This window comes from Amblyomma mixtum, chromosome 1 (genome assembly GCF_055824585.1).
Source record: "Amblyomma mixtum isolate Tamu chromosome 1, ASM5582458v1, whole genome shotgun sequence".
In the NCBI taxonomy this organism is placed as follows: domain Eukaryota; kingdom Metazoa; phylum Arthropoda; class Arachnida; order Ixodida; family Ixodidae; genus Amblyomma; species Amblyomma mixtum.
This window is the reverse complement of record NC_143012.1, coordinates 36,676,751-36,704,638: the sequence shown is the minus strand read 5'-3', so window position 1 is coordinate 36,704,638 and position 27,888 is coordinate 36,676,751. Positions and strand designations below refer to the sequence as shown.

General features: G+C 47.0%; 1 protein-coding gene across 3 annotated transcripts in view; it reads right to left on the bottom strand.

The window, feature by feature from the left end:
• LOC149366025 (adenosine deaminase-like) overlaps positions 1-24,414 on the bottom strand; it is a 31,299-nt gene extending 6,885 nt beyond the window's left edge. The window contains exons 1-6 of one of the 3 annotated variants that reach the window (XM_089550285.1): positions 24,314-24,382; positions 8,654-8,722; positions 8,469-8,567; positions 5,929-5,990; positions 4,849-4,971; positions 672-931 (exon numbers count right to left, since the gene is read on the bottom strand). In XM_089550285.1, coding sequence (XP_089406411.1) covers positions 672-931; positions 4,849-4,971; positions 5,929-5,990; positions 8,469-8,489 — 466 coding nt within the window. In that variant the 5' untranslated portion in view covers positions 8,490-8,567; positions 8,654-8,722; positions 24,314-24,382. Of the gene's footprint in view, positions 1-671; positions 932-4,848; positions 4,972-5,928; positions 5,991-8,468; positions 8,723-24,313 lie in introns of all 3 variants that reach the window. The other 2 variants (XM_089550241.1, XM_089550166.1) reach the window with 2 other exon arrangements.
• Positions 24,415-27,888: the final 3,474 nt, after the last annotated feature.

The following is a 27,888-nucleotide window of genomic DNA, read 5'->3' as shown; positions in this document are numbered from 1 at the left end:
AATGACTGCTCATGACATGCCATTGACATTGAACCGCCACTGAGCAAACACAGTTCTGAATGATTGAGCGGATTCGTAGCTGAGGGGAAAGCTATTCTGCATCGCGGTCTGGTTTAGAGCCTCCTACTTGAATTCGGCTACTCATGTTTGCCTTCGCTGCAGGGTGGAGTCTAGAAGAGAGCAGTCATAGGGTAGCCGTACCTGAGCCGGCAGCTTTGTATGCATGCATAAAGTTCTTTTTTTTCTGCGCAATATGGCGTGTGGACGGCAGACGACACCGACGACGTGAAAATGGAGGAACTGGGCTATAACAGCTAGGGCTGCCAAAAAAAAAAAAATCGTCCAAGCGCTACGATTTCCGCGCGCGTATACAAAACTCATTGTGCGGCAACAGCGAGTCTTTGAAAGCACCCTTGCAATAAATATCAGTACAAGCCTGCAAGATTCATGCCATCGTTTTTTGCAGGTACACGTTAGCACCGAGAAACGGAAGTCTACTTGTGGGTCCCCTACGAGTGCCCGAACTTCAAGGGAGACTGAAGGCAAGTCTACATCATTTTTGTTCTCAGTAAAAAAAAAAATATATTGTAGGGTTTTTCATTCGTATGTTCATGTTCGGTAGGCAGCAAAAAACGAATAAATTGCTGGGGAAGTCGGAAGTGGTGGCTGACCAGGTGTTCCTCGCAGGCAGGTGAGGATCAGCCTGAGCTTTATGCCGGTCTCGTCCTCGGCGCGTCGCAGACCCCGAAGCGCGGCGTCCACCACGTCCCTGGCGGTGGTCGCCGTTGCCGGCGATCCCTGCAATGGTAGCACGGTGCTCGACGTGGCCAGGAGCTGCGGAGGGATCCGCATCTCGCTGTAGAGCACGCCCTCCGCGGCCTGGTCCAGACCGGCTTCGTAACCTACTCGCTCCAGGGCATCCCGGTCGCCCCTGCGGTTGCGGGAACGAGAGTGTCTGGGGTCAGTACAGTCGTGTGCGGTATTAGAGGGAACAAACTTTGTTCATGCATTTGTTGATTACTCCATGATTATGTCGAACAAGCGCAGTTTTAATGCGAGAGCATTAAAAACGTCACCACATCAAACAATCCTCATTGTCACCAAACCAGACGATTCCCGTTGTCTGAAGGGATGTGACGTCTCGAGACCTAATGATTTCCATTGACTCGAGGGAATTGACGTCACCAGGCCGGAAATGACGTTACTCCAGCAATTGCATTTAGATCTTCTAATGCTATATCGCATTGCCAACGCATAATGTAATTTAGGTGACCCTGTGAATTTTTTGTTTCGTAACTAGCCAAGCTATCTAAAATCTATACGATATTTAGCGGAGAAATTATCAGGAGATTATTTGTTTTGCGCAAGAACTTCGTTCCTTCTCCTATTGGTCACGGCTGTGTACTAAAATTCAGCGACAGGCGTTTCTCTCAATCCTTCAATTAACGGGGAAATGAGGCCACGCAGAGCGATTTGTTTTGTACCGCCAACGCTCCAGGTCTCTCGAACACAAGAACTACTCTAGTCCTAACTCGTGCAAAACAAGGGGGAGTCCCACCAAACGCCTCAGAATCGCTGTTATTTTTACAGAGGCTGCACGTCAGGTCAGTAATGTGCATTCAGCCTCACAGTATGTGGTGCAGGCCGAATCAATGTGGCCTACTTCGTGCACCTCATCTATTCTTGCCGCCGAAGTGGCTCAGTGGTTATGGCGCTCGACTGCTGATCCGAACGACGCAATCCCGACCGCGGCGGTCGAATTTCGATGGAGGTGAAATTCTATAGAGGCCCGTGTACTGTGCAATGTCAGTGCACGTTAAAGAACCCCAGGTGGTCGAAATTTCCGGAGCCCTTCACTACGGCGTCCCTCATAGCCTGAGTCGATTTGGGACGCGAAACCTCCCATAAACCATCATCTGTTCTCACTTTTCTCCAGATACCCCACACGAGGACTGTTGCTATATGCTAACGCAAAGCTCTGTAACAGGTTCACTCCGCAAAGCTTTTTTTTTTTTTTTGGTGCGAGACGCGACAAGATTTATCTCAAATGATCACTTCCACGAGGAACCGTTTCTACGTTGTTTTAGACGATTGCGGTTACTCCGCACGCCATATCTCAAAGTTCGTTGTGAGCTTATCTGCCGGACGACAGCCGAGCACGCTAGTTGCTATCGTCGCCGCTGAGTCATTCAGTTCTTTGTGGGCGCAGGTTTCTTTCGGGAGCCATTTTCGTTGTCTTCTTGACTGCCGGACTACCGTCACCAATACGTCACGATACATACACTCGCACGAATCGGGAGCACAGTCGCCTACGCTACAGCGTTGTTCTAACAGATACGGAGCATGCAACAGTGCGCATGGCCGAACTCCAGCGAGGACTCAGAGTGCCAAGACTGCCACGCCGTGCCGCAGACACTTCGGACTGCATCTCGTCCGACAGCAGTAAGTCTACCTCTGCGTAATCTCAGGTGGCGAGGGGGGGGGGAAGTCAGGACTGACTGCTATCAGTACTGGCACTGCACATGTTACGTCAGGAATGGTATAACTTTTTTCGTTTCATTATAGGTTAAATGGTTTATTGGGGTTTAACGTCCCAAAGCGACTGAGGCTATGAGAGACGCCGTAGTGGAGGGCTCCGGAAATTCCGACCACCTGGGGTTCTTTAACGTGCACTGACATCGCACAGCAATTCAGTCTTATCGTTCGCTGTACTGACTGACAGGGCCCCGAAGACTGGAGGGACGGGGAGGGGTCGTGATTTGGCGTCGCCTGAGCAATTGACAAAATGCAAGAAGAAAAAAAAAATCGGAAAGGGGTAGCATAATTTACTACTAAGGCATCGAGGCCAGCGCGCCCAGCGTCTGCTGACCGCTTGAGTGTCAGCACGAATGAAACGCAAGCAAGAAAACCAACATATGAGCTCTTGTAGAGGAGACGCAACTGAGGTTGAATAACACTTCTAAAAGACAGTCTACGTGCCTTCAAAGTGAAATTACTGTTCATTAGCTTTGAAGTTCCCTCATCTAAGAGCTTATTTCGTGGTTCAGTTGTCTTGCTAACGTTACATATGTTGCTTATGGAACAGCTGGCGACCCTTACTGCCGCATAATTGACCTGGAAAACACCCTGCACTTACTATTCATGCTCAGGTGACGACTGCAGCTAAATTGTGTAGTCCTATAGCTTCGCAGTGTGTTAATGTACGGGGCCGCCCGCCTCGGATGCCCGGCGTGGCCGCTGAGTGCTTTGCTGTTTGCTGTCTTACTGAAGCGGCGCGGAACACGACGTGCGCCCTAGAAAAAGGAGAATTGTTGAGACGCACTATTATACTTAAGCTGGTCGGACTTTCCGGTTTCGTCTTTTTGATTATTAGGCGGGCTTTTTCAGGGTTTACTTTAGAACGCAGTCTTCGGGGCGTTTTTTTTTATGGATGAATTACCGTTTTTTTCATTTCGGTGGTGTAATGAGCATTTACTGAGCTGTCAAAAGTCACTTAAAGTTTATCTTAGCTTTTCTGTCACTCTAAGGATTCAGTTCACTTGTTAACATGCAAGTTTTCATTAATTACTAGTAAAACACTTATAGCTGTGTTTGCAGAAGGAAAGATTGTCGCCGGTAAAAAAAAGTAATACACGCTGATTGATGAAACTGCTCGACAAAAATTGCAAGTGAAAGTAGATTTCTTAAAGCATGGTTCCCATGTTATTGGATTGGAGAAACTTTATTGATCTAAAAGATCAATCGGGTGGAATGCATGGCCCCCTAAGGGAGGCCGACCTTTCCCACCCAGTCCGCAAGCCTGGCTTGCGTTTTCTTGTCAGGCTCCCTCAGGAGCTTTAGCCAGGCCTCCCGGGAGGGAGCCGGTAGAAGGTCTTTTGGAGGTGGATTGTCCTTACAGTCCCATAGGATGTGTTCGTCTGTTGCTATGCCACTGCAATGTAAGCAATTGGGATAGATGGGTTGTGTGGTAATTTTAGACAGAAGAATGGGGGTCATGACTGTCCCAGTTTGGGCCCGACGTAGGTTTCTGGCCTGTTGCCTGGTAAGGTCTGGGTGAGATGCAGGGTAAAGGTTCCGCGCGTCACGGAGCTGATTGTGCTCTCTGATTGTGTCGTACAGCTAGAGTCGTACACCGGCTCTATCTCTAGCCTGTATAGTACTATACGGCCTGCAGTAGAAGCTTACAGCCTCAATATTTGTGCTTCCTTATGAGCTATTATCAGCTCTTCTAGTGTGTTGTACATGCCTAGTTCGAGTAGCTTATCGGTTCTGGTGTATCTGGGAAACCCTAGAAATGCTTTGTAGACCGTTCGAATGGTCGCATTAGCCGATTCTACCTCGCTTGCCTTAAGGTTGCAGTAGGGTAGACAGTATGTAATGCGGCTGAGCACGAAGGCTTGCTCTGTTATCGCTGGATTGCTGAGCTAGAGGGCAGGACATCGCGCGGTCTGCGTGCTGACGACAGCAGAGGAACTGCTGCTCAACCGGAATGGTAGCCAGAACACGATACTTTTTCCTGACGCTTATGCATAGTTTCGAGCGTTCATACATGCACTGTATGAACTGTCGCGCTACCTAATTCAACAGCACATTGTCTCACCATGCTCCTGATTTCAGCACGTAGTTTATTTTCTCCTTTGATTTAGTGCAATTCCTATTCGATAGTCAGCTAGATGCGGCGTTTATGTCAAGAATGCCGACCTTTTTCTCTTAAAACAAAATTTCAAACATTGAGCTAAATATCCCTAATCGCTTAACATCCCTAAGTTGTATCGCTAAAATGTTTAAATACAACGCACCGTTGAGTCCAGACCACCCATTCAGGCGACGCTTGTGCGTGCTACTCACAGGATGGTCCTGATGAAGTTGGGAACTTCCTTGAGATAACTGTCCAGGGTGCTGCACTGCTTGGGCCTCGTTTTTTCCCGGACGTCGTCGACGCTTGTGTAACCTAGATCCAGGCCTTTTGCCCTGCGTGAAGGCGTTGGATGCTTGGCTGGTTGCACTCACTCGCTCGCTCCCTCGCTCAATCAATATCGTCATAATTATATAAGGTATACTTCCGCATGCTAACAGAACTCTGCTTTGAGTTGGCCATGCATTCAAGTTGCGAAAAGTGTTTAAATATATGAAATTCAACGGATATGTAACGAAAGTAGGTGCAAGGGTAGGCAAGCGGGTAGAGAAATGATGTGAATTTAGGTGGTTATATGCGCGCTTGTGCTTTTAGAAACAAATTAAAAAACAATTCTGGACAAAAGCGTTTTTGAACGGAAAAAAGTGTACGAACGTAATTTATTTCATATACTGTAAACTTTCACTATAACAACCAATATATCTGCAGATCTCCCATCGACAGGATTGCATTTTTTTTTTCGCTGTTACCTCTTTTGATATCGTCAAAAGCGTTCCCCAGTGGTTTCCTATGGCAGTGTTAATTGCTCGATGCGAGCGATAGAAAGGATTTAAAAGAAAGATTTTGCTATACATTGGAAGAATGGTTCATTACCTCCAAAATTTCCAGAACAGTACCTTACAATTTTTCTGTATTCAATAATTTTATGCAGAAATGTTGGACATGCTCCTCTGTAAGCTTAACACATCCTCAAGCTCGTCTGCCAGTGAAAAGATTTTACATCCTTCAAAAAAAAAAAAAGAAACCCTCATTTTTGTTTGTTTCGTGGCAGTTGCGCAACCTGGAGCCGTTTGAACTCATTTCCCGTTTGTGACGAGTTTCACAGCGTGCTGTGCTTTGCGAGACCCACAGACGCAGAGGGCATTCATCTCACCAGCAGCGCGTTGGTCGCGCCTGTGCGCCAGTTAACATTTAATTTTCCTGTCCCGCTGGCCTAGAGGAAAACGAGACAGCTTGCGGTAGCGCACGTTAAACCATCGTGCTTTCCATCGCAATCCTGCATGATACTCAACTGGGCCAGCTCCCAGATGGTCTCATGCCGCATGTACGTGTCCAGATGGCTGTGCAACTGGATCTGAAAGCAGGAAAAAAAGAAAGAAAGACACATTATCCATAGAAAATAATGATGCGGCAAAACATATTCCGTCCTCGCGACGACAAATGCGGAAGAATAAATATACTCAAAAAATTAAAGATCACTGCGGCGACTCGCATTGGGAGAATGCAAAAGCATTGAAGCCTCCTCGGCACTTGTCGCCTCTTTTTGCCTCTCTTAACCATTTTATTTTTGTTTTTAACTTATCTACTGAATTAGCTTAATTATCTGATGCTTTAACTGAAGACCGATTTATTTGCTCTGGTTGTATACCTTCTTTTATTTCAATTAACCATTTTGGTTTTTCAAATTTGGCGCCGTGGTTGCTTTCCAGTCCTTTTACTATATTCCCGTCCAGCCTATTCAACCGTCCAATGGTTTGTTCTCACAAATAACTGATTAATCTATCTCAGTTACACATTTTTGTTCGATTAATTATCACTCATTAAATACGTTTCAATTCAATTCAAACTTTGTTTTCACTCCTTTGCTGATTTTTGAGCTATTTTGCCGTCCACAACTGTTTCCCCGTCCACTCACTATCATACCAAGCCGTAAAAGTCATAAGTTTACCCTAAAGACCCTATTTTTGAAAATTTTTGAGTGTTGGCTGAAACACCCTGTATACTTTGGGATGACGGCTGCTGAACCCGTTTCAACGTCGCAGAATCTGTTGAATGTCCTTCGCAGCCACTCATGCAACACGGCAAATGGAATGGAGCGTCGACCTGTCACCTCAGCACTATAATGCATGAAACGGCGAAACAAAAAAAGGGCGCCATAAAGCATTTGGTCTTTATTTAGCATTGCCTTTCACTGGTGTCATGCGTTCAAAACACAGGAAAAGAAACATCTGGTTGGGATAGTCGGCTTTTTGTTCTGGTCGTTGTTCATATTAACGCCACAAGAGTGGCATGGACTCCAGTGAGCTCTGAGAATTTTCACTCTATTCACGGTCCAAACAGCAAGTATCTATATCAAACAGGCGAAAATTCATTGCAAAAGTTTGATACTGAGAAAAATTTTCAATCATTCCAGTCGTCTCTGTAAACGGGGCACGACTGTATACTGCACAAGATCAGACTCCTGACTGGGATTGCCCTTTTTTATGTATGTCTGGATCCACCGGCATTTTGACATGCGGGCGAAGTGAGGCGCATGAAGGAATGAGTAGATATGACCATAACCGTATGACAGGGTATGCCCGCTTACGTAAGGCATGGCCAGCTTCGGTGAGCCAGTTGCTTTTGTATGCATTATCGAAAAAAGCTCAAGCAGTAGCGAAGAGATAATGCGTCTGGTTCCGAAGAAAAGGTTACCTGGTTGTCGACTCCTTGCGCATCCGTTCATTTTTTTCGCGGTGGCTATCGGGGGACGACTGCTACGCCCGAATGAAGTGCGTTATTCCCCCGATTAACTAAAGCTTAGCCCGAGTACGGACAATTGCGGGAAAAAAAGAAAGGATCGAAGCAGGCGGGAAGCGTCTACTCCTTCACAAGAAAGCGCTGCAACTCCTTCACTTATGGGTGAAGCTAAGCCTACTTCGGAAGAGGCATAAGAGGGTTGGCGTGTGCCTGGCCCGGGTGTCTAAGGAGAGGAGAGAAACGTGTTTTTTTTTTAGAGCATTAGCTCTTTTGAACTCGTTCTGCATTTTCGCGCCGTGCGCAGCACACGTTGTAAAGAAGACGATGAAGACCAAGCGCCAACTGCGCTTCTTCGTCATCGCTGACCGCCCGCGCACGTGTCTTCTGCTTGAGCTGGTCGGGGGCGGTTCCTGGTGGTTCTTTGCTACTCCATGTGCTTGCCGACTCGTCCCCGTCAATTAATCCCCTCTTCAAATAAAGTAGCGTTTCTTGAGCGTTAGCTCTTCTCAACTTGTTCTTCAGTTTCGCGCCGTTGGCGTCGGCGTCGTCCGTAGTGCGTGCCTTGGCAGCGTGCCAGTAACCGCACGGCGTGTTTATGTTTTGAGTGGAGCGCCGACGGCGGTGGCTCGCTCGACGAACTTGGAAGCGCGCCAGGACGCTACCACCGGCTGCGCCAGTACAAGAAAGCCGGTGAGACTGCGGAAGGGGCGCATAGTGTACAAGTCGGCGCGCGTTGGAGTACGTGCACTCAAACGTTGGAGAGGAGCCGAGTGGTTTAAACCAGAACACTACAACAATGCATAGCGCTCACACCACAGCTAATGCTCAGACATTATCGTTACACACTGGTCCCCGTCCTGCGAGGGTAGACTACGAATCCGAGGCTCGCTTCAGTTACAGTCATCCAGCACCTTGAAGCCGTCAACACTCTAAACCTGGGCCGTTCCTTTGCCCAGTGCTCTAGCTACGTGCTGCGTCTTAGCCGGGCTTCATTAGACGAGTGCATAACGTGTTTAGTTAAAAAAAAGGCGTTATAGAAACGACTACAGGTAAGATAAAGCGTTATAAAAGCACGTTAGGACGAAGCGCTTACCTTGTAACGTGGAAGCGACATCTTTCTGCCCCCAAAGCAACAGCAGCCGACTATCCGCCTTCCGCTCGCCGCTGCCGTATTTGTCGGGCTCCGACAAAGCTGCACCGATAAGCAAAGAGTGAAGAAACTCTTTCCTGTTTTGCCTCGGTTTTTTCGTCATTCAGCGAAGCATCATCGGGTCGTACCCTCGCTTGCTGTTGTCACGCTGCCACGTGTTTCGTGCGCTGATTCGGGCTATCAGGAACACTTGCAAACTGGATGAAAATAAGGAAACAAGAAGCACAGAAACAGGGCGCCTGGTGGCATCTCAAATCGCCCATTGTTGCCTGGTGCTCATCCTGCTTTTCAAAGTTTTGGCGGGAAAGCACTATTGGCCTCGTACCTTGGAAACAGCCGGTGTGTGGTGAAGCCTCTGAAGACAGTCACGTGATGCGGGGACTGGCGCGAAATTAACGAGGCTTTTGATGAGGGTGGCCTTGGCAGCATAGAGTTTCTTACTATTACCTAGAGGGAAAGCTGGCGGCGCTGCACTTCCGCCACCATGGACGCTCAAAGCATCATGGGGCGGTGAGCTACTTGTTGCGGGACAGTCGTACTTTTTCGGGAACACGGAGTGTCATTACTAAGACGTTTCATTCCGAAAACGCTGTTCGTGTGTGCGCAGACGACTTTCGCGCGAACGCAGTGCTCAAAATCCATAGTAGTGAAAACGCGACGGCACACGACGCCAATAAAATGTTTCACTTTTCTGAAATGCCTTTAAAAACCACTTATAATGTTTAAGCAACAACATTTTTTTTGAAAACATATTTACTTTTAAAAGCGCCTGTTAATTACAAAATATTAGTTTTTGTAGTGTTCATTACTGGGCCAATAGGAGAGCTAGCCATCCCTTATTTTGGGCGAACTTTGCACTTAAATGATTTTCTGCTCGTTTGTTGCAATTTACAGACAGGATATTGAACTTTAGGACATTCTTGATTATCGAATAGCGTTTATTTTTGCATTATTTTTTGGCCAGAAGTTGAAGTTCTGCAGTCAGTAGCTCACCGCCCCATGATGCTTTGAGCGCCCATGGTGGCTGAAGTGGTCTCTAGGGGTCTCCATGCAAACTCTCATAGACGGGCTGCCAGCTTTCCCTCTAGGTAATAGTAAGAAACTCTATACTTGGCAGCCTGGGGAAATAAACTAAATATTACCACGACTAGGTTTGAAACCCGCGGCGGCGCAGACAGAACACCATAGCTGGTCACTGTGCGAGAGCATATATGCTATCCATGCGCAAATCACGAAAAGAAAGGAAACGCGCTCTCAATCGCGCTTTCAGGCACGTGGCGTTGGTGTCCACATGCAAAAACCTACTTTCGCACAATATTTCGTGGTTAGCAATGCATTGTTTTTCCCGTGTGCATAGCCGTTACAAAGTAATTCGGGGCGGCGTTCAAATTCGCTTGCTATGCTCCCACGTGACGTATGACAAACTAAGGGCTTCATTTTTTCCTGTAGGAAAAAAAAAAAGATAGGTACACGATGGTAGCGTAAGTTCGATCCGAAAACCTCCTCCTCTCTGAGCTGTAAAGTCAGACCACTAAACTACGGCTTGATATTTCTTTTTATAATTTAGAATATGGTATTTGTTACAGCGAAATAATGTTCTGTTTAGCACATGAACTATACAAAGCACGAACATTACAGTGCTTTACAAAGCAGTAAAGAAGCGGCAACGAAGACAATAAAAAAAATGTCAAGGAAACAGGGCACTATAAACGGGAAAAGTTGAGCACGTGACCAAGACTGAGTTTTTCTTTTCTTTGATTTTGTTTTTTTCCTTCTTCCTTATCAACAATACTATTCTGTACCGGCCCGCCGGACTTTTGTAATTCGTATGTTTGTTTGTCATGTAGTAGGGGGCTGAGGCCCTGTCAGGCAACATTGTGCCTTTAGCCTCAGCCCCTTCTTAGGCAAATGTCTAAGCAACAAATAAAAAGAAAAGAAAAACTCCAGTTTAAGATCTATCTGGTCATAGATTTCATTGATGGTCATGGATGAATGTTTATCTATTTGAGATGAACATTCATCCGGTAGAAATTAGATTTCATCAAAACAACAGATTCACAAGGCCGGTCCACGATTCGGGTTTTCCCAAGCTCTGCAGCCGAATAAAAAAGAACGTATTAAGGAATCCATCAACATAATGCACAGTAGTAAGGCATCTATAGTAGGAGTAATCAAAGTAATGCTCCTCTTAAGCATCCGCTGCAGGGCATCCCATAACAGATTTGCGTCTTTATGATTGGTGCAGCACTGCTCAGTTGCTTCCGAAGCGCCGCAGAGGCGGCAGTTCACCGACGACGCAAAAACGCCATTTTTCTGGAGTCACGCGTTCACGAGCAACGTCTTCGTATATATCAGGGTAGCATTTCCGTATGCAGCATGAAGAAGATAGTCATGGCTACGTCGAGACGACATATACAGCCCTATAGCTTTAGACTGAGTAATCACACTGTGAAAATGTCAGTTTTTGTACAATTTCCGTCCTTACTTCGATGATTTAGCAGTGAAAAATCCAGTACCTGTTCTATTGAAGGTGCTGGCATAAAGCGACCGTAACTGTACATTATTCGAAAATCGTGTTTTTATCACCCAAAAGGGCTATAATTTTCTTCGTTTTCTTAGACGACCATTGTTTAGACTTTGAATGACTTTGGAACAAACGTTAAGTTGGGCGAGGCCCCGAGACTCCGCTTCCTTTAACTATACGGGAGATCGCACATAACCCCAAAATCCTGCGGCTAAACCCAATTTGTTATTAGTATGAAACTTCTCCCATTCGAGCAGCATATGCCGTGAGGCTTAGCAGCGCTAGCTAACAGCTCATCCACACAATAACGTTGAGCCAGGTGAACAGCCACGAAGCAAAACGTCGCTTCTCAACGAATCTGCATTACTGCATTCTTTTTGGCTTTGCTGGACGCAGCAAAGTAAAGTCACAAAGTCTACACGTCACAAAGCCATTAAACGTCCCGGCATTCTCCTTTGATGTATATTAACTCCTAATCAATGACCGCATCTTTTTATTTTCATTTAAGTATTCCATTGTACTCTTTTCCGCACCCTTCTTTCACCGTCGTTCTCTCCCAAATCCCCTCCCCAACGCAGAGTAGCAGGTCAGCGATGTTTCTACACAGGCTACATTCTGTGTCTTTCATTACAGCTTCTTTCTCTCTCTCTCTCTCTCTTTCTCTCTATTTCCTCACCGCTCTCTTTACTGCGCAATGATAGCGCTGCGATCAGCAACTCGCGCTAGTGTATGCAGTCTCTCAAAGACTGCGCTGCCCCAGGACGCTTCCGGTAAACAGAGAGTTCGTTGACTCGTGAGTCAGATGGAACGTAAATGTATCGAGCTGGGCGCCGCACATGCCTGAAACAAAGGACCGATAATTTTCTATTCATTTTTTTAGATATGGAGCGCAAAGTCGGGCCACTCAGTCACTGCACTACATGTCTGCAATTTTTCCTCCTCTCCCAACCCGTCCTCTATTCCCTGGGAGCTGGGCTGCTCCACCCATAGGGTTTCTTACTTTTACCTAGAGGGAAAGCTGGCGGCGCTGCACTTCAGCCACCATGGATGCTCAAAGCATCATGGGGCGGTGAGCTACTTGTTGCGGAACAGTCGTATTTTTTTGGGGGGGAACACTGAGTGGCACTACTAAGATGTTTGGTTCCGAGAACGCTGTTCGTGTGTGCGCAGACGACTTACGCGCGAACGCAGTGTGCAAAAACCATAGTAGTAAAAACGCAACGACACATGACGCCAATAAAAGCTTTCACTTTTCCGAAATGCCATTAAAAAACCTCTTAAAGTAATTAAGCAACCAAATTTTTTTTGAAAACATATTTACTTTTAAAAGTGCGCCTGTTAATTACGAAATATTTGTTTTTATAGTGTTCAATACTTGGCCAATAGGAGAGCGAGTCGTCTCTTATTTTGGGCGAACTTTGCACTTAAATGCTTTTCTGCTCGTTTGTTGCAATCATTAGACAAGATATTGAATATTAAGACATTTGTAGTTAACGATCAGCTTTATTTTTCTATTATTTTTTGGCCAAAAGTTGTGGTTCTTCAGTCGGTAGCTCACCGCCCCATGATGCTTTGAGCGCCCATGGGGGCTGAAGTGGTCTCGAGGGGTCGCCATGCAAACTCCCATAGACGGGCTGCCAGCTTTCCCTCTAGGTAATAGTAAGAAACTCTATGGCTCCACCGTCCTGCTGCACCTCGTCGAGTACGCCGCACTCTAAACACGAATACGCCTGTATGGGTGTAAAAAGGGAGTGAGTTGTCCTCTAGAGCACTTCCGTGCATAAAAGGGAGTAAGGTCCCCTTTTTATTCCTTTCTATTTAGTGTGTACGGTTACACTCGATGGCCCGCATCATCCGTGTATCGGGAAAATGACTCACCACCCTGAACTTGAACCTGAACCCCAGGCACGTATCAAGGACTCTCCTAAATTAGTTCAACCCCCCGAATTCTTCCGTCAGGAAGGACTTCTGTTGGCCACGTACCACACATCAGCTAACCCCCCCCCCCCCCCCTCCCTCATGCTCGATATAAGAAATTAACTTGGGCTCCTCCCGAAAAAAAAAAAAAAACTATTCTCGCTACGAGCCTGCTTAACCCTCTTACTCTTAATCCAGAGCAGAGTGCGTGGTGTGCCTCACAAAGTTGCCTTTTTCTCTATATATACAGACGGAACCATCAAAGACTATCTCAAATTATATTCATTTTATTTATTTACTTTACCCCTTAGGGCCAGCGGAATTACAGAGCGGGAGTGGTAAATAGAAAAAAAAAACAGAGAAAAAATACAATTGGTTACAAGAATGTTAAAGATATATGGCTTTAATAAATTATTGCGAAACGCCATTGTTGCCAGATTGGGCTATTAATAGCCAAATTGGGCGACTTTTTGTCCGAGTTGGCGTCAGAAATTGCGTTTTGGCTATGTGGCTACTTTTGGGCTACATCTTTTTCATGCGTGAAAAAAGAAGTTAATGTAGTTATAATGTACTCTGTTACAATTATACAGTGACAGAAATAAAAGGCACGCTGGAATCAAAATGCAGGCTACAGCAGGTTAAAGAAATTGAGCGCGTCTGCTACAAAATGACAATTAGTAAACGCTGTGTTCTAGAAAACTTATGTGTTTCAGGCGGTCAAGGATCATGGCCTTTCGATTTCTTTTATAAAGAGGGGACACTACGTGAAAGTTGCCCCCCGGAAACACTTTACGGCCTATAGATTCCACTTAATCCGCCACCCGCGCGCGCGCGCCACCGAACATTTAGACTGTTGCCGTCGGCACATGTGAGCGTTAAACACTAAGAGAACTGAAGTCTTCCTACGTGGTGCTAATGCGTAAGCAATAAATGCTACTGTTTCGCTTCTGTTGCCTGGTTTGCGGTAGGTGGCTGGTTGGAAACCTACCGCCAGGCATGTTCTTTTCTTGTATTGTTTATTCTGGTTCTGCGGACACATTCTGCTCAAGATACGCATGAGGCAAGTAATGCTTACACATTAATAAGGCCTTTTTCTGTTTCTTCCTATTCTCGTGGTGGACACAGCAAGCGCGCCATTCGCAAAAGCCTACGCTTTTTCTGCAGCCTCAAGCGGCACACGAGCAGCCTCGAGATTCATTGCGAGCGAGGCGAGAGCGCCGTGTCCGTTGCGTAATCTGCGTGCACTCATGCGGAGCCATGGAGCCATCCTTCGGCGCGGCGCGGAACACACTGTAATTAACGAAGGCGGCGGAAGTTAGTGGCATGACGTGGCATTAGATCCGTCGCTACGACAACTTTCAGAATGGGCAAGTGGGCGATGTATATCCGGAACTACAAAAAGAGATGGAAAAAGGAGCCGGAATTCAAGGGTAATATGTTTTTCTCATTACTGTGAACGCGCTGTCAGACTGAAGATAAAGTCTACAAAGATTATCATCTAATGGCATATATCCTTGAATCATTCTGAGCTCATGCATATCGTAGAATGTAGCTTCAAGAAGGCGCATGCTAGATGCTTTGAGGTGACGCTCTCAGTGAGAACCTTTCTGTCAAAGCATAAAATTGAAATGTGAGGCTGCGTAAGTATACAGTGAGGTATTTTCACTGTCGATGTGTCTAATCTGCGCGCGAACGTTTAAAAGGTGAAATATTCCTAAACTAGAGCTGCGATTGAGTTATATAGCGCCGCCGTTCTCCGCGCGGGGACTGGCTGGCGTCACCCGCCTCAGGTGATATGGCCTACTGCCGCGCCTCCAAAGTGGAACTGCGGCCCCATCTTGAGGACCTGGTTAGCGCACGTGGTTAGCCGCACTGGTTAGCGCGCATGAAGGATGCGAAACGTAACAACGGAAAGAACACGCCGTGCGCACCCCCTCAGACATCATGTGCGGGAAAAAAATCTAATATGTAAATATTCTTGCCGAAAATTAACTCAATATGCTTAAGAAATGTCGTCACAAAAATAAATATCTTTGGCTACTTTTGGGCTACGCAAAAATTTCGCTTTTGGCTACGTTTGGGCTACTACGGAGGCCAATTTGGCTACCTGAGGTCGGAGCCATCTGGCAACCCTGCGAAACGCTTGGCGTCTTTCCTATTTACCCTGACGTGACTACCACGGACGAGTGTTGTAGCTGTTGTTATAGCAGGCATTGTTGCTGTTACTGGCGTCGTCATTACTGTTTTCTTTGCCATGTTGTTGTTTAGTTACAAACGAATTCATTTTCTTTTTATATTGCTAGCTGGCATGGAACAGCCTTAAAAGCTTTTAAAAGTCGTGAAAAAAAATAGATAAAGCAAAAATTTTGAGAAGTCAGTTGCGAGTAAAAGGCTTAGTCACAACCACAACACACTTGCTCCGCTGCGAAATGTGCATGACAGACTCGGGCCGTGATATGTCCAATGGGGAACCACCAGCTGCCTCAAAGTATGTGCGTTCAAATTCGAGTGAGAACTAAGTAGCTCATCAATAAGCTTAGCGACAACGAATGCGAAACGGTCGTATGACCTAGTGGCTTATGGGTAGTATTTTCAGACATTTTAATGCGACAGCGATTAATTACTCTGCAGCAGGGTGATGAAATTACGTCACGACTCCCTCGCCTCGCGCTCTCACTGATGCCGGTACAGAATTTGTCCTTGCCGTATCCTGGGCAGGTTGAATTGGGCAGCGCTAAGGGGGACAGTTTTTGGACGAAGGACAGAGGAACACACAGGACGAGGGCTTCATCCAAAAAAATTGTCCTCTTTAGCGCGGTACAATTCAACTACGTCGAGTCGACGGTATTATGAATTTCTTTTGCGTGAACTTAGAGCTTTCGATGTGCCTTGCACTAATCTCTTCACTGTTAAAGGACAACTGCAGCTCTTTTTTGAGAATTTCGCGATATTCAAGCATTCAACTCTATATAGGCTGTAGGTAAAGCATGCCAAGTGTTTTTGCATTAGTATTTAAAACAGTGACGTAATCGACGACTGATTCTTGCGCTTCCCCTCAATGCACCAGAGGAGTGCAGAGAAATTTAGCGTGACATCAGGGAAGGTATGATTTCAAATTACCGCTGTCGTCAGCCACACCCCGAAATTTCCGGAGCCCTTCACCACGGCGTCCCTCATAGCCTGAGTCGCTTTGGGACGTTAAACCCCAATAAACCAAACCAAACCAATCCAAATTTTTGCAGTTATTATTTTATTTTGCTTTGCATTCTCTTCACTGTTAAAGGGTGTAGGGTCTGCTCGCGGGCAAGTCAAATCTCGCGCCGCTCACCGCGGGTAGCCTCGGACCCCTTCTTCCCGAGTGGGGGGGGCGGGGGGAGCGAGGCTGGGAGAAAGCCTTTATAAGGCGAGACCGGGAAGGCTCGCGCTCTCTTGCTCTCGGACCAGCCCTGCAAAAGGACCACCTGACCCAGCTGCCACGACGACGACCGGCCCCCCTGATGTGAGAATAAACCGTTTGTACAAAGTCCTGCCTCGAGTGACTGCCTGTGCGTCCCCGCGCAGAGGAATTGCCCACAAGGGCAACTGCATCTCTTTTTTGAGAATTTCGTGATATTCAAGGACTCAAATCTATATAGGCTGTAGGTAAAGAATGCCAAGTGTTTTTGCACTAGCATTCAAAATAGTGACGTAATCGACGATTGATTCTTGCGCTTCTCCTCAATGCACCGGGGGAGTGCAGAGAAATTTAGCGTGACGTTATGGAAGGTATGATTTCAAGTTACCGCTGTCGTCAGCCACACCCCTCCCTGTCTCGTTAGACTCTGCCAAACAACTCTCGGCAGGGTTTGCCTTCGGTGGCGTTGGTTTTTTCCTTCAAAGCAGGAGTTCGTGCGGTGGAAATGTACCGATACCTTCGATGACGCCATCATGCGCCCCCCACTTGGCGTTGTGCGCTGCGGAGAAGCTTGAGGGGCATCCGGATTTTAATCGGCGATTACTTAACTATTTCAAGTGCTAGCCCAAAAATATTTCGCATGCTTTACCTGCAAGTTTCAAACATTCGACCCTCTTAGGCTCGTTGATTTCTAAAACCTATGCAGTTTCCCTTTAAGTGACAGTGGTAATTTAGTATAACTGATACTTAGTTCATATTTATTTATTTATTTAGTTAGTTAGTTATTCTGATATCCACAGTGCCCGTTGAGGGTGTTTTTAACGGGCGATACAAGGAACCTGGAATGTTATACAGATGGCACAATGCGGAAAACAAAAACGAAGCAATGAAACACAACGCATTCTAATCTGAAAAGAAATGGGTCCTAAAGTATAGTAAAGACACAGTAAGGTGTGGCACAGTAAGGTGTGGCACATTTTTATATCGTGCGACACTGCTGCACTCAAGCGTGATTTGAGACCCCACACTCGCCAATGGCTTCGAGTACGAGCAGTTGTTGGAATTCCTGTAGGAATTTTCAAATAAACTGCAACTTCAACTGCATTTCAATCGCGACTTTAGCCATTAATCGCTGCGAGTGAAAAGGCGCCGCACAAAGAACTTCGCGTTCACATGTATGCACTCACACGCGTAGAAGCACACCAGCGTCGCTTGATTTACCTTTACAGTGGCCACGACGAACAGGTATCACACGCTGTCGACTCATAGAGCATCGGTTGTGTCGGCGAGCTGCGCCGCGCGTGTGTACATGAGTGGTATTCGCGTCATATCTTTGGCCCCTCTCCGACCACTATCATTTTACGACGACCGTAGCCCCGTGGTACCTTTGACTTCAGCTTGCAGACAAAAACAAGCATTCTGATTTCACTCCGCCGTTCAGCATATGGCACGAGTCATATGATCGCTTCTGTACACACTGAAAGGCGTCGCAATAAACAAAAAAAACTCCCCCCCCCCCCCCCCCCCCCCCTACCTTTGATGCGTGCGGTACCGGAGTTTGTATGACAGTGCTCACTCCTTTCGCTAACATACGCGATAGTGCAAGTGTCTCGTAAACTTGTCTCCGGGCGAACGATGAGGAGAAACTCTAAGATGTCGCGTCGGTCATTGACCCTGTTCAGGAGGAGCAACAACCATCACCGGTAGCCACAAAGCCCTCAAAGTGTGTATATAAAAAACCATAAAGAGCTCCCTGAAAGCTGACCCAATCGGCACTGCGCCAACCCTGAAAAGCTTCTAGGAAAGCTTTTCTGTTCGATTTTCTTGTTCTATAGACAGAGGCTTCAGCTCATATAGAGCGACGAGATGCTCGCCTTGACAGCGTCGTGTATTCAATGCAAACAAGACAATTTGCATTCACTAGCGAGCAAATGATTGCAAACAATCTACAACAATTTGCGAGCACAAGTGCTCGAAACCCAACAGGAATGTTGAAACAAAAAAACATTTCACTTAGCTGTGTGAAAAGTATATAGAGTACCTAGAGAGTATAGAGCATGATGTATAGAGAGGTTTGGTTGGTTTATGGTTTATGGGGTTTAACGTCCCAAAGCGTCTCAGGCTATGAGAGGCGCCGTAGTCAAGGGCTCCGGAAATTTCGACCACCTGGGGTTCTTTTAACGTGCACTGACATCGCACAATACACGGCCTCTAGAATTTCGCCTCCATCGAAATTCGAACGCCGCGGCCGGTATCGAACCCGTGCCTTTCGGGCCAGCAGCCGAGGATGTATAGAGAGTATGAAGTGTGGTAGCGTAGAGCAAGTCATAACAGATTAACTCCAATGTTGTGAAAAGGCTTTCATAATGTGTTTCTTTTACGAACGCATGAAGTAACCAACCACAGCCGCCTTGGTACGACACTAGATGCGTTTCTGTCCAGCCGCTTATGTTTATGTGTCTTGTGTGCTCTGCTTTTCCCTAAAAGTGCCGGCTGTATCTCCTCTGAACAGCTATAGAGACGAAGAGATCCACTTAACGCTTCTGCGTCTGTAGACGATTAGTGTGCGTTGGTATTGATGTCAACCGCATAATTTGCGCTAAACACAGCACACACACTCGTAGCCTATTTCTAAACTCGCTCCTTTGATGTATACGTAGCGTACGAAAGCAGAAAACGTTAAACTAAATATTTCTGCCGCTGGCGTAACGAATGAAATATAAAGGTGTAGAGCTTCTAGTGTGAACGAATTAACCAGCAACCCAGTGCCTAGGCGTGCGCCATTTTTTCTTGCACCGCCACACCAATCTTACTAAGTAGCTTTTAAGGCGAAAGCCTTCAATGGCTCATCATTCTGTCCGCCCGTCACATTATACTGTCAATAATCCCGATAACGTCATCAGTGGCGTAATACGCCGTAACCAGAAATCACTTAATTCATTGTGGCATTACTGCTATTAATTAGAATCAGACATTAATGTGCACTAGTAATTAGTAATCAATTTGTAATTGGTGTTTAATTATTATTGGTAATAAAATCAATTATTAATTTGTAACTAGTTATTAATTGTGAATTAATGTGTATTGGTAATAAGTAACCAATTAGTGGCTAATGATTACTAATTCGTTATTAGTTTGTAATTAGTCGATGATTGAAAATTGGATCACCACACGGTTGGTGGCGCTCGCGTCGCTACTTACTGCGCATGCGCTTGGCGCCTTGGTGGCGTCACTCGTGAACAGCGTTCAATCTGCAACTGAAGCAGCCAAAGAGGCGCAGAAAGGCTTTCGCCTCGCGCACATTAGGTCGTCGAAGTGCCCTGTGATTATTTCTGAAGGTATCTCAGAACACAATCGTGTACGGGCGTCACGCAGCAACTTGCATCGCTGTGGTCATTGGTTGTGCACATTAGGTCCGCGTATAAAGACACGAAGCTTCAGGTAAACGCACTGTATACTGGTATACACCCTTGTATACACCCTTAAGGTCATACTGCCCATCTATACCGCCTTTTCAATACCCGTATTTCTGTGAAAATTTTGTCTTCAGCAAGGTAGCACTCATTTTGCGTCCAGGTTTAAATTTTGAGGTGTTGATTGGGTTGATCGATTACCAAAAATTGCGAGGACACTTTTGACTCTAAAACGTTGAGAGGCGCGAGCCGAGGACACTGTGCCGTGACGACTTCCGATGGATGTGACGTCACACCGTTCCCGTGGCTGTATCGATACCCAAATTATACATATTTCGGGGATCTTAAGTGTTAATTACGCTTAGATACACATTTTTCCATCTAATTTGACACAAATCCGACGTTTTCCCGACCATTTTGGGACAATTTTCACTATGCCGTGACGACTACCGATGGATGTGACGCAGTGGCGGTCCTAAAGGAGGGGAGGGGGGCGGCCCCCCCTCCCCCCCTTTTAGGACCGCCACTGCGTCACATCCATCGGTAGTCGTCACGGCATAGTGAAAATTGTCACACATTGTTTGGAAAAACGTCGGACGTCGGATTTGGACGTCGGGGCGAAAAACGTCGCGGCGGAGAGGGCGGTCGCCCCCCCCCCCCCCCCCCCACCCCCTCACCCCCAAAAGCCTTTGCACATTTTCCCCAACGTCCGTTTTCGAGCTCTCATAGGGCGAGATGTACTTTTTGACATAGAACTGGAAAGCTTTTTCGTCTGTGATGTGTCAAATAGTCCCCTACTTTGTACGTTCACCGTGTTAGCGGCTGTCTTATTACACTCTATTCCACGTTCTACACGTCGGTAGTATTCGAGCAGAATTCGTAGTGATTGTCGAGGTATCGTGTTCCTGCCGTGTCTCCACCGTTGTCTTGCCATGCCGCCGGCGCGGCGACCACGGCGACAGCGGTGCCGTTCACCTGCGGTGGCTAGCAACCTCGTCAGGGCGGCAAGGAGGCACCCATTCATGTCTTTACCCCACCATGGGACACAGCGATGCCAGCGAGAGGATCATCCCTTTTTGGCTTGACAAGGAGCGCCGACCAGCCGCCTTGAAGGAGGGGACTGAGGGCGGAACAAAGCCACTTCCCAGAACTGAGTAATGAAGGCCGCTTATCCCACTGGTGAAATGTCCCGGTAGTTTCTTTGACCTTGTGGACATGCCGTGGCGGGATATCTCAGCCGTCGACTTGTTTCCCCTGATATCGAAATGAATATTGCTGGCGTAAACGTTAACATTCAAAGAATGAGTAATGGTATAACATCTATATCGTTCATGGTAGAGAGAGGGTGCGGTAGATGGTCCTTGGCGATCACAAAATGAACAAGGGAGGGGAAAACCTCAGTTTGCTAGAGCCAACGTTTCGACAAGGGGACTTGTCTTCGTCTGGGCCCAGACGAAGACAAGTCCCCTTGTCGAAACGTTGGCTCTAGCAAACTGAGGTTTTCCCCTCCCTTGTTCATTTTGTGATCGATCTATATCGTTCGCCATTTATGTTTCAATAACAAAGCGCACAGAAATTTTGTGTAAACTAAATAAAAATCGTTGTTTCTTTTTTATTTTGGTACACAAAAGTCTGTCCCCCCCCCCGTCCCTCCTAAAGCCACTCTCTGGGACCGACACTGATGTGACGTCACACTGTTCCCGTGGCTATATCGACATCCGCGCTATTTCGACGCAATTTCTACATTTTTTCTTATAATTAGTTAACTAATTATAAGAAATTATAATGGCTTCTAGGATCATTTTTTCCTTCTCTATCTGAAGCAACCATTGGTTTTCTTCTATTATTTTTTAGTTCCCGAGTTAAACGCGTGTGAGACGCTTTGTTAACGGACGACAGCATGAGCCATTGAAGGCTTTCGCCTTAATATGCCCCTGGAGGTTGCTGGGGTGCAATCAGTCTCGAGGCTGTCTGAGGTGCCACTCATATACGGCTGCATATAACACGGCACGAATGAATACTGTTTGATTACAGATGTTTAGAATTTGTTTTCATGAAACGCTTCAAAAGAAAATGTAACGGAAAATAGGGCGACAGGTCGCTAACCGTCAGAATACAGCAAGCAGCCAGCCAGCCAGCGCGAGACACTTCAACGTCTTCGAAGACACTTCAGCGCCACCTGAGAACACCAGGTGGCATTACTCCCCCTCCCAAAAAAAGAAAAATATAAAAGCGGGGTTGCAGTACGGGCAGTGGAAAGAGAAAAAAAACAGCACAAGCACATAAAAATGTACAAGGGAGGTGGGCGAAGGTGTCCCACGCGAAAACTAGCGGAACACTGAGCGTACTATCCATTACCGCGTGAAGTAGGGTTTCATGCGGACAACGTGCACAACCTCAGAGCGGGGTGGACGACGCTGAGGCTGCACAGTCCCGTCAGGAAGAACTTCGTAGGTCACTTCGGTGACGCGGCGCAAAACTCGGTACGGTCCAAAGTAACGGCACATCAGGTTTTCAGACAAGCCTGGGCGGCGTACCGGGGTCCACACCCAAACTTGGTCACCCGGATGGTATTCGACGTGCCGATGACGGAGGTTGTAGCGGCGCGCATCCGTGCTCTGCTGCCGCTGAATGTGCCTAAAAGGTCGCAGCTCGCCCTGATTTCACTAGTAGAGAACAGTTCATTCTCATACGAAGGAAAACCAGAGTTTATATACACTTGTGGTGGCATGGATTGCGCGATTACTTATCCTGAACACGTGGTTGCAGCATCCGGTGAGGATGCTCCGACCACTAGGATGGAACGGTTGTGTTGGCGTGTGGCGGTTTTTTACAGGTGTCAGAGTAACTGGCATTTCTAAAATTGCGCAATTTTGCTGATCGGTGACGAAGTGCTCCCCAAGGACCTTGCATGTGGCTGACGGTTGCCATCTGTCTCTGCACACTGCGCTCACAGACACACCTGTCGGATTTTTTCGCCGCTCGGAAAAAGAAAAAAAAAATGCACAGGGACACCTCATTCCATCATGTGTCGTCAGGCATTAGCTGCTGTTGATGCCTTTACATGAAGTGACGTCATTTGCGGTCTGTTGACGTCACTTCCCTCCAGGCAATCAGCCAATAGCAATGCTCCGGTCTAGTGACGTCACTTCTTTCAAGCCAATCGAGGGAAGTGAAGTCACTTGCGGTCTGTTGATGTCACTTCCCTCCAGCCAATAAGCCAATAGGAATGCTCCGATCTGGTGACGTCATTTGTTTCCAGTCAGTCAGCGAATTTAGCTTCCAACGGCTCATTTCCCACCCAATGAGGCGTTAAAAGCAGACGCCACAGGCTTTCTCTGCGTAGTTGGCGCAGACAGTTGGAGAGCATCGCCCTTCCCTAGCAATGGCGCTCGGGCGAGAAGGAGCTACAAAGCGCCTATCCACGTATTACGAATGTTTCGGTCATCGGGGTTTGCCGCGTGCGCCTAACACGTCATCATACTGACGTCACTGGTCTCCGTGTGACGTAGCCTAGGAAAGGTCTGTCGCCTCAGTCGGTTCCGCATGAACCAATTCGAAGCGCATCGCGCCACGTGACGCGCGCAGGAGGACCGAGGGATATCAAAAGGGGATGTGCAGTCTTTGTCAAAAGTTTGGAGACCAGGGGGTTTGCTTCTAAGCCTCGCAGTGGGACTCCTGTAGCATTCATGGTAGTCCTACCCATTAGCGGAGGCAGGACCAGAAATCTTCTCACCTTCAGAAAATTTAGGGCGCTGGAGATGCATTACGAACCAGACAGTGTGCTTCAGAAGCAAACCCCATGGGCTCCAAACTTTTGACAAAGGCTGTACTATCGGTGACTAAAGTGGTATTCTCCATGCGGCGGGAGCCGGAGCAACGGAAAACTGCGGCATTTTGGCGAGCTAAAGCACGAAACATTGAAACGAACCAAGTGACATGCCTGCTGATAATAAAGGACACGCATTGGCCGTCTCGATCCCAGACGCCACCTGTAGATGGCGTTGCGACGCAGTTTTCCGTGCTCCGGCTCCCGCCGCGTGGAGTATACCACTTTTGTCCCCGATAGTACCTCCGGGTCGGCTACTTTGCTGGGCATTGCCATGGTATCATCATCATGCAGGTCAAAGGCCCACTGCAGGGCAAAGGCCTCTCCCATATCTCCCCAAATTACCCTGTCCTGTGCCAGCTGCGGTCACCCTATCCGCGAAAAACGCCCCCGTATGCGCCTTGCAAACTTTCATGCATCTACGTATACGAACCGGCGTTTCAGTAACGTACTCTGCTCATAACTAATCTCAGCATAAATAATCGTAACTAATAATTTAATAAAAATCAATCACTCCGCCCATCACTACGCAAGCTCACAACAATGGCTGTCGCACCGACAGGAATCGGCACATTCGAAGCGGCACCTTCAAAGCTAGCGCTTTACTGCAATCGAATTGGGGCCTGCTCAACAGTCCCGCATTTATTATTTCTTTTTTCAGTGAACTCCAACCTGTGCAACCTGCTTTACAGAACACCTATGTGCACTCACCCCTTCGTTGAGAGGAAAAGCCCCCGAGCCCAAATTAGACGGTGCGGTGGTGGCAGGGCTGGCTCTCCGTTGTCTGCTGTCCGCAAATAGGGTCCCCTCGACGCCAGCAAAAGCACGGGGAACGCTGAAGCAGAGCTGCTTCTCAGTGCGGCAGCGAGAAGGACGCTGTCCCGCGCCATGAACGCAGCTGTCACGGACGCCGCTTTGACTGAACGGCAGGTCGGGGTTATTGCTTTTGTCGACGCAGCCACGCTGCCAGCTCATTACGGGTAGGGAAGAGACACATCTTTCAGGTCCAATGTTACAGCCTGGTGCAGGCTTTAGCAATGACTTCTGGAACAATGTTACTCCCGCCTTACCATTTATGACATAGCACGATGAACACTAAGCACGATATAAAAACTGCAGACGATATACATTCGGTGCTTAAAGGGCAACTGAAGAGTTTTTAGAGTTCGATGATTTTAGCCGAGCCGAATGCTTGAAACTTGCAGGTAAAGCATGGTAAATCTTTTCGCGCTAGGATTTGAAATGATGATGTAATCGCCGACTAAAGGGGCATCGGCGTTCAGGCTTCTCTGCAGTGCACAGCGACAGGCACAGGCCCCAGTAATGACGTTACGTACGGCGCCGCTAAGTTTCCAGCGAAAGAGCGGTTGTTTCAAGGATGAAAAAGAATGCCGTCGAAGGTGAAGCTCATGAAGCATTGTTTGGCGGCATCAGAAGACGCATGGCGGCATGTAGACGAAGGCAGTGGACATCTGAAATGTAGACAGTTATGATGTTACTACGAGTTTCCCCGCACTTCGCGAACGCAGCGAGGAGAAGCCTGAAAATGGTCGTGGTTTTAATCGGTGATTGCGTCGCCCTTTTAAATTCTAGCGCAAAACTACTTTCACCAACTACCAAGAAGCTACCAAACTACCAAGAAGCTTCATAGATTCGAATTCTCGAATAACCTCGAATTGTCAAAAAATCCGGTGGGTCTCAAATCACCCCACGAATAATAGCCATGGCTCCGAGACCTCCCCCCTTCCAGTGCTACAGTAGGACACAACTTAAAAAAACATCAGTTGTTAGCACTGCACCACGGTCCGCGGCGTATTGTATTACTCCGCTAGCCAGTAACAAAAGTAAGCGAAGTCAGCTTTTTAATATTTGAATTTATTAAGCAAATCAGGTTTCGAAATTCTAGAGCTTATAACTTTTTTATTGTGATTAGCCTCTTGTTTAGGTGACAAGAAAACTTTTAGCAACGGACTACTTTTTTGTCGTGGAGGAATTCTGTGCGCCGGTCTTAATTGGGGGCGGAGCTCCACTGCAGACTTAAGTTGTATCCGACTATAGAATGTATGGACTGGATGAAAAAAAATGCAGTACATCAGAAAAGTACCACAGAACAACAGGAAAACCTGTCATTACAAGGAAACGACAAAACATTTTGTTGCATTTTGACACGGTTCACGTTTTTTTTTTCCCCCGCTGGCAGCATTCCGGAAAGTTTTAAACACATAGTGTTCAGAAGTACTAAAGTATTACTTTTAGACAGGCGCTTGCTAAAGGAGGCAATCGTCGATTTTGTGTGATTTTTTTTTTGGGGGGGGGAGGGGGGGGGGGGGGGGCAAGCGCTGTTGGCAATACCATGATGGCGCCCCACGCTGTAAGCATTATCTCCTCTCACACTTCACCTTCGTGCATTAGACACATGCCGATAATGAGACGCTGACGGCGCGCGCTCGCCGTTCCGTCTGCTACCATCCTCTAATTCGCACCGCGATATACGCTTATGAAACTCGTATATAAATTTTGTATGGACTTCTTACAGACTCTGTTGCTTCCTATAGACGTTTCCTCTTGTCAATTCAGTTTATAAACCGTCTATAGACCGTCTTTGACCCCACCTTGAGTAGACCAAGAAACCTTGTGCCACGGCGCTCTTTGGCCACAGATACCCTCGCGCCACAAAAATTCATCAATTTAATATTTCGGAAGTTAATAAAAATGATTGACAAAAACCGATGACGTAATAAATGGCGTAGTATGTCGTAACCGAAAATGAACTGCACATGCTCGTGACGTCACTAATGACGTTGTCACCACAGTCTGTACTTATGGAGCGCCGACCGCCGCTCGGACTCCACCCTGGCAGCTGCCGGCGCATGCGCGTGACGTCACCTATGACGTCATCACCGCAGTAACGGGGGCAGCAACAGAGGCGGAAATGGCTCTCGCTTCATCGCACTTCAGTAGAATCGAAGTGCCCCTCAGAATTTCTTACCTTTTACACAGTCAGCGGTTGAATGCTTGTTGAACAATCTTCCTGAAACCGTTGCCATCGAAACTAATCCCACCGGATTTAGGCAGCTAATAACAGACCCCTTGATCCAACTATAGACCTCCTTCACCCCGCGACGTCACGGAGATGCGGTGGCGCTGATGTCAGTAGCGACTTTCGCGTGGTAGGCAAAACAGGTTCCGCCTGCCCGTGCCTACCGCAGCTACCGCAGCTACCGGCGGCTGCATCGTGGCTGCGCACTGCAGAAGCAGCATGTACTGACCAGCTGCGTCGCTGTTGGATCCGCGTAGTATCATAAAACGGAAAATTAGATTAGCCTTAATAGGTTCCTCGCATATAAATACCACATTAGGAAATGGGCCGCAGTAGTAAAAGCGCGAAGCCTGGGTGTCGACCGGCGCTGCCAGTCAACGTACTTCACAGCAGGGAGATTGCCGCGCTCATTCACTAGCTGAACAGCATGGTACGCTTAAAATTGTGCAAGAAAAAAAAAGCATGTATGTAGCTGCGCACGCATTTATCACCCTGAGCTGATGTGCACGGGCGCCGGCAGGGTCACTCTCCACCAAGGAGTGCATTATTTTGTTGATAGCACAGCATGTTTTAACTTGTGTAGAAGTTATACGAACGTATAATGGCGCGTTTTAGGGCATTTAATACATACTTCAAACTATTTCTTAACATGACCGACATATTTATTTAATTCTAGTAGAAAGAAGTCTGGTAAATTGAGACAGTCTTGCGCGGTCACATTGGCATGCTTCGAACAGCGCACTTTGAGTGTGACAAAAGCCATATGCTTTTCATTGCATCACGCATGTGTCATAAGCGGCTTCATGAAGTAGTACATAATCGCGAAGACTGTTTGGAAAGAAGCAACCGCAGGCGGGCTACCAACAGAGGCACGTAGCGAGATTGACAGGAGATGAGGCAATAAAAAATGTTTTCTTTATTGATGCGTGAGGTATGTAACAAATTTGGCGCAAATATGAAATTGCTCTGCTAATTTCAGTAATGCGTTTTATTTTCAGCTATACCTGTTGCAGTTCTTGGATAACCATATTTAACACCCTGGTCAAGTCTCCCCAAGTCTTGAATAATTAAGCAGAAAGTGCGGAAATTTTTTTATGCCAGCATGTTGCCAAAGCACTATTCTCTATGATGGCGGTATTACTTCTTTTTTTTTAGATTCTCAGTACTTATGCATGCATAGACACATGAAAACTTTTCTTATAAAAATAACTAACATACTACTGCTCCTGTGGGAAAAAAATCGAGA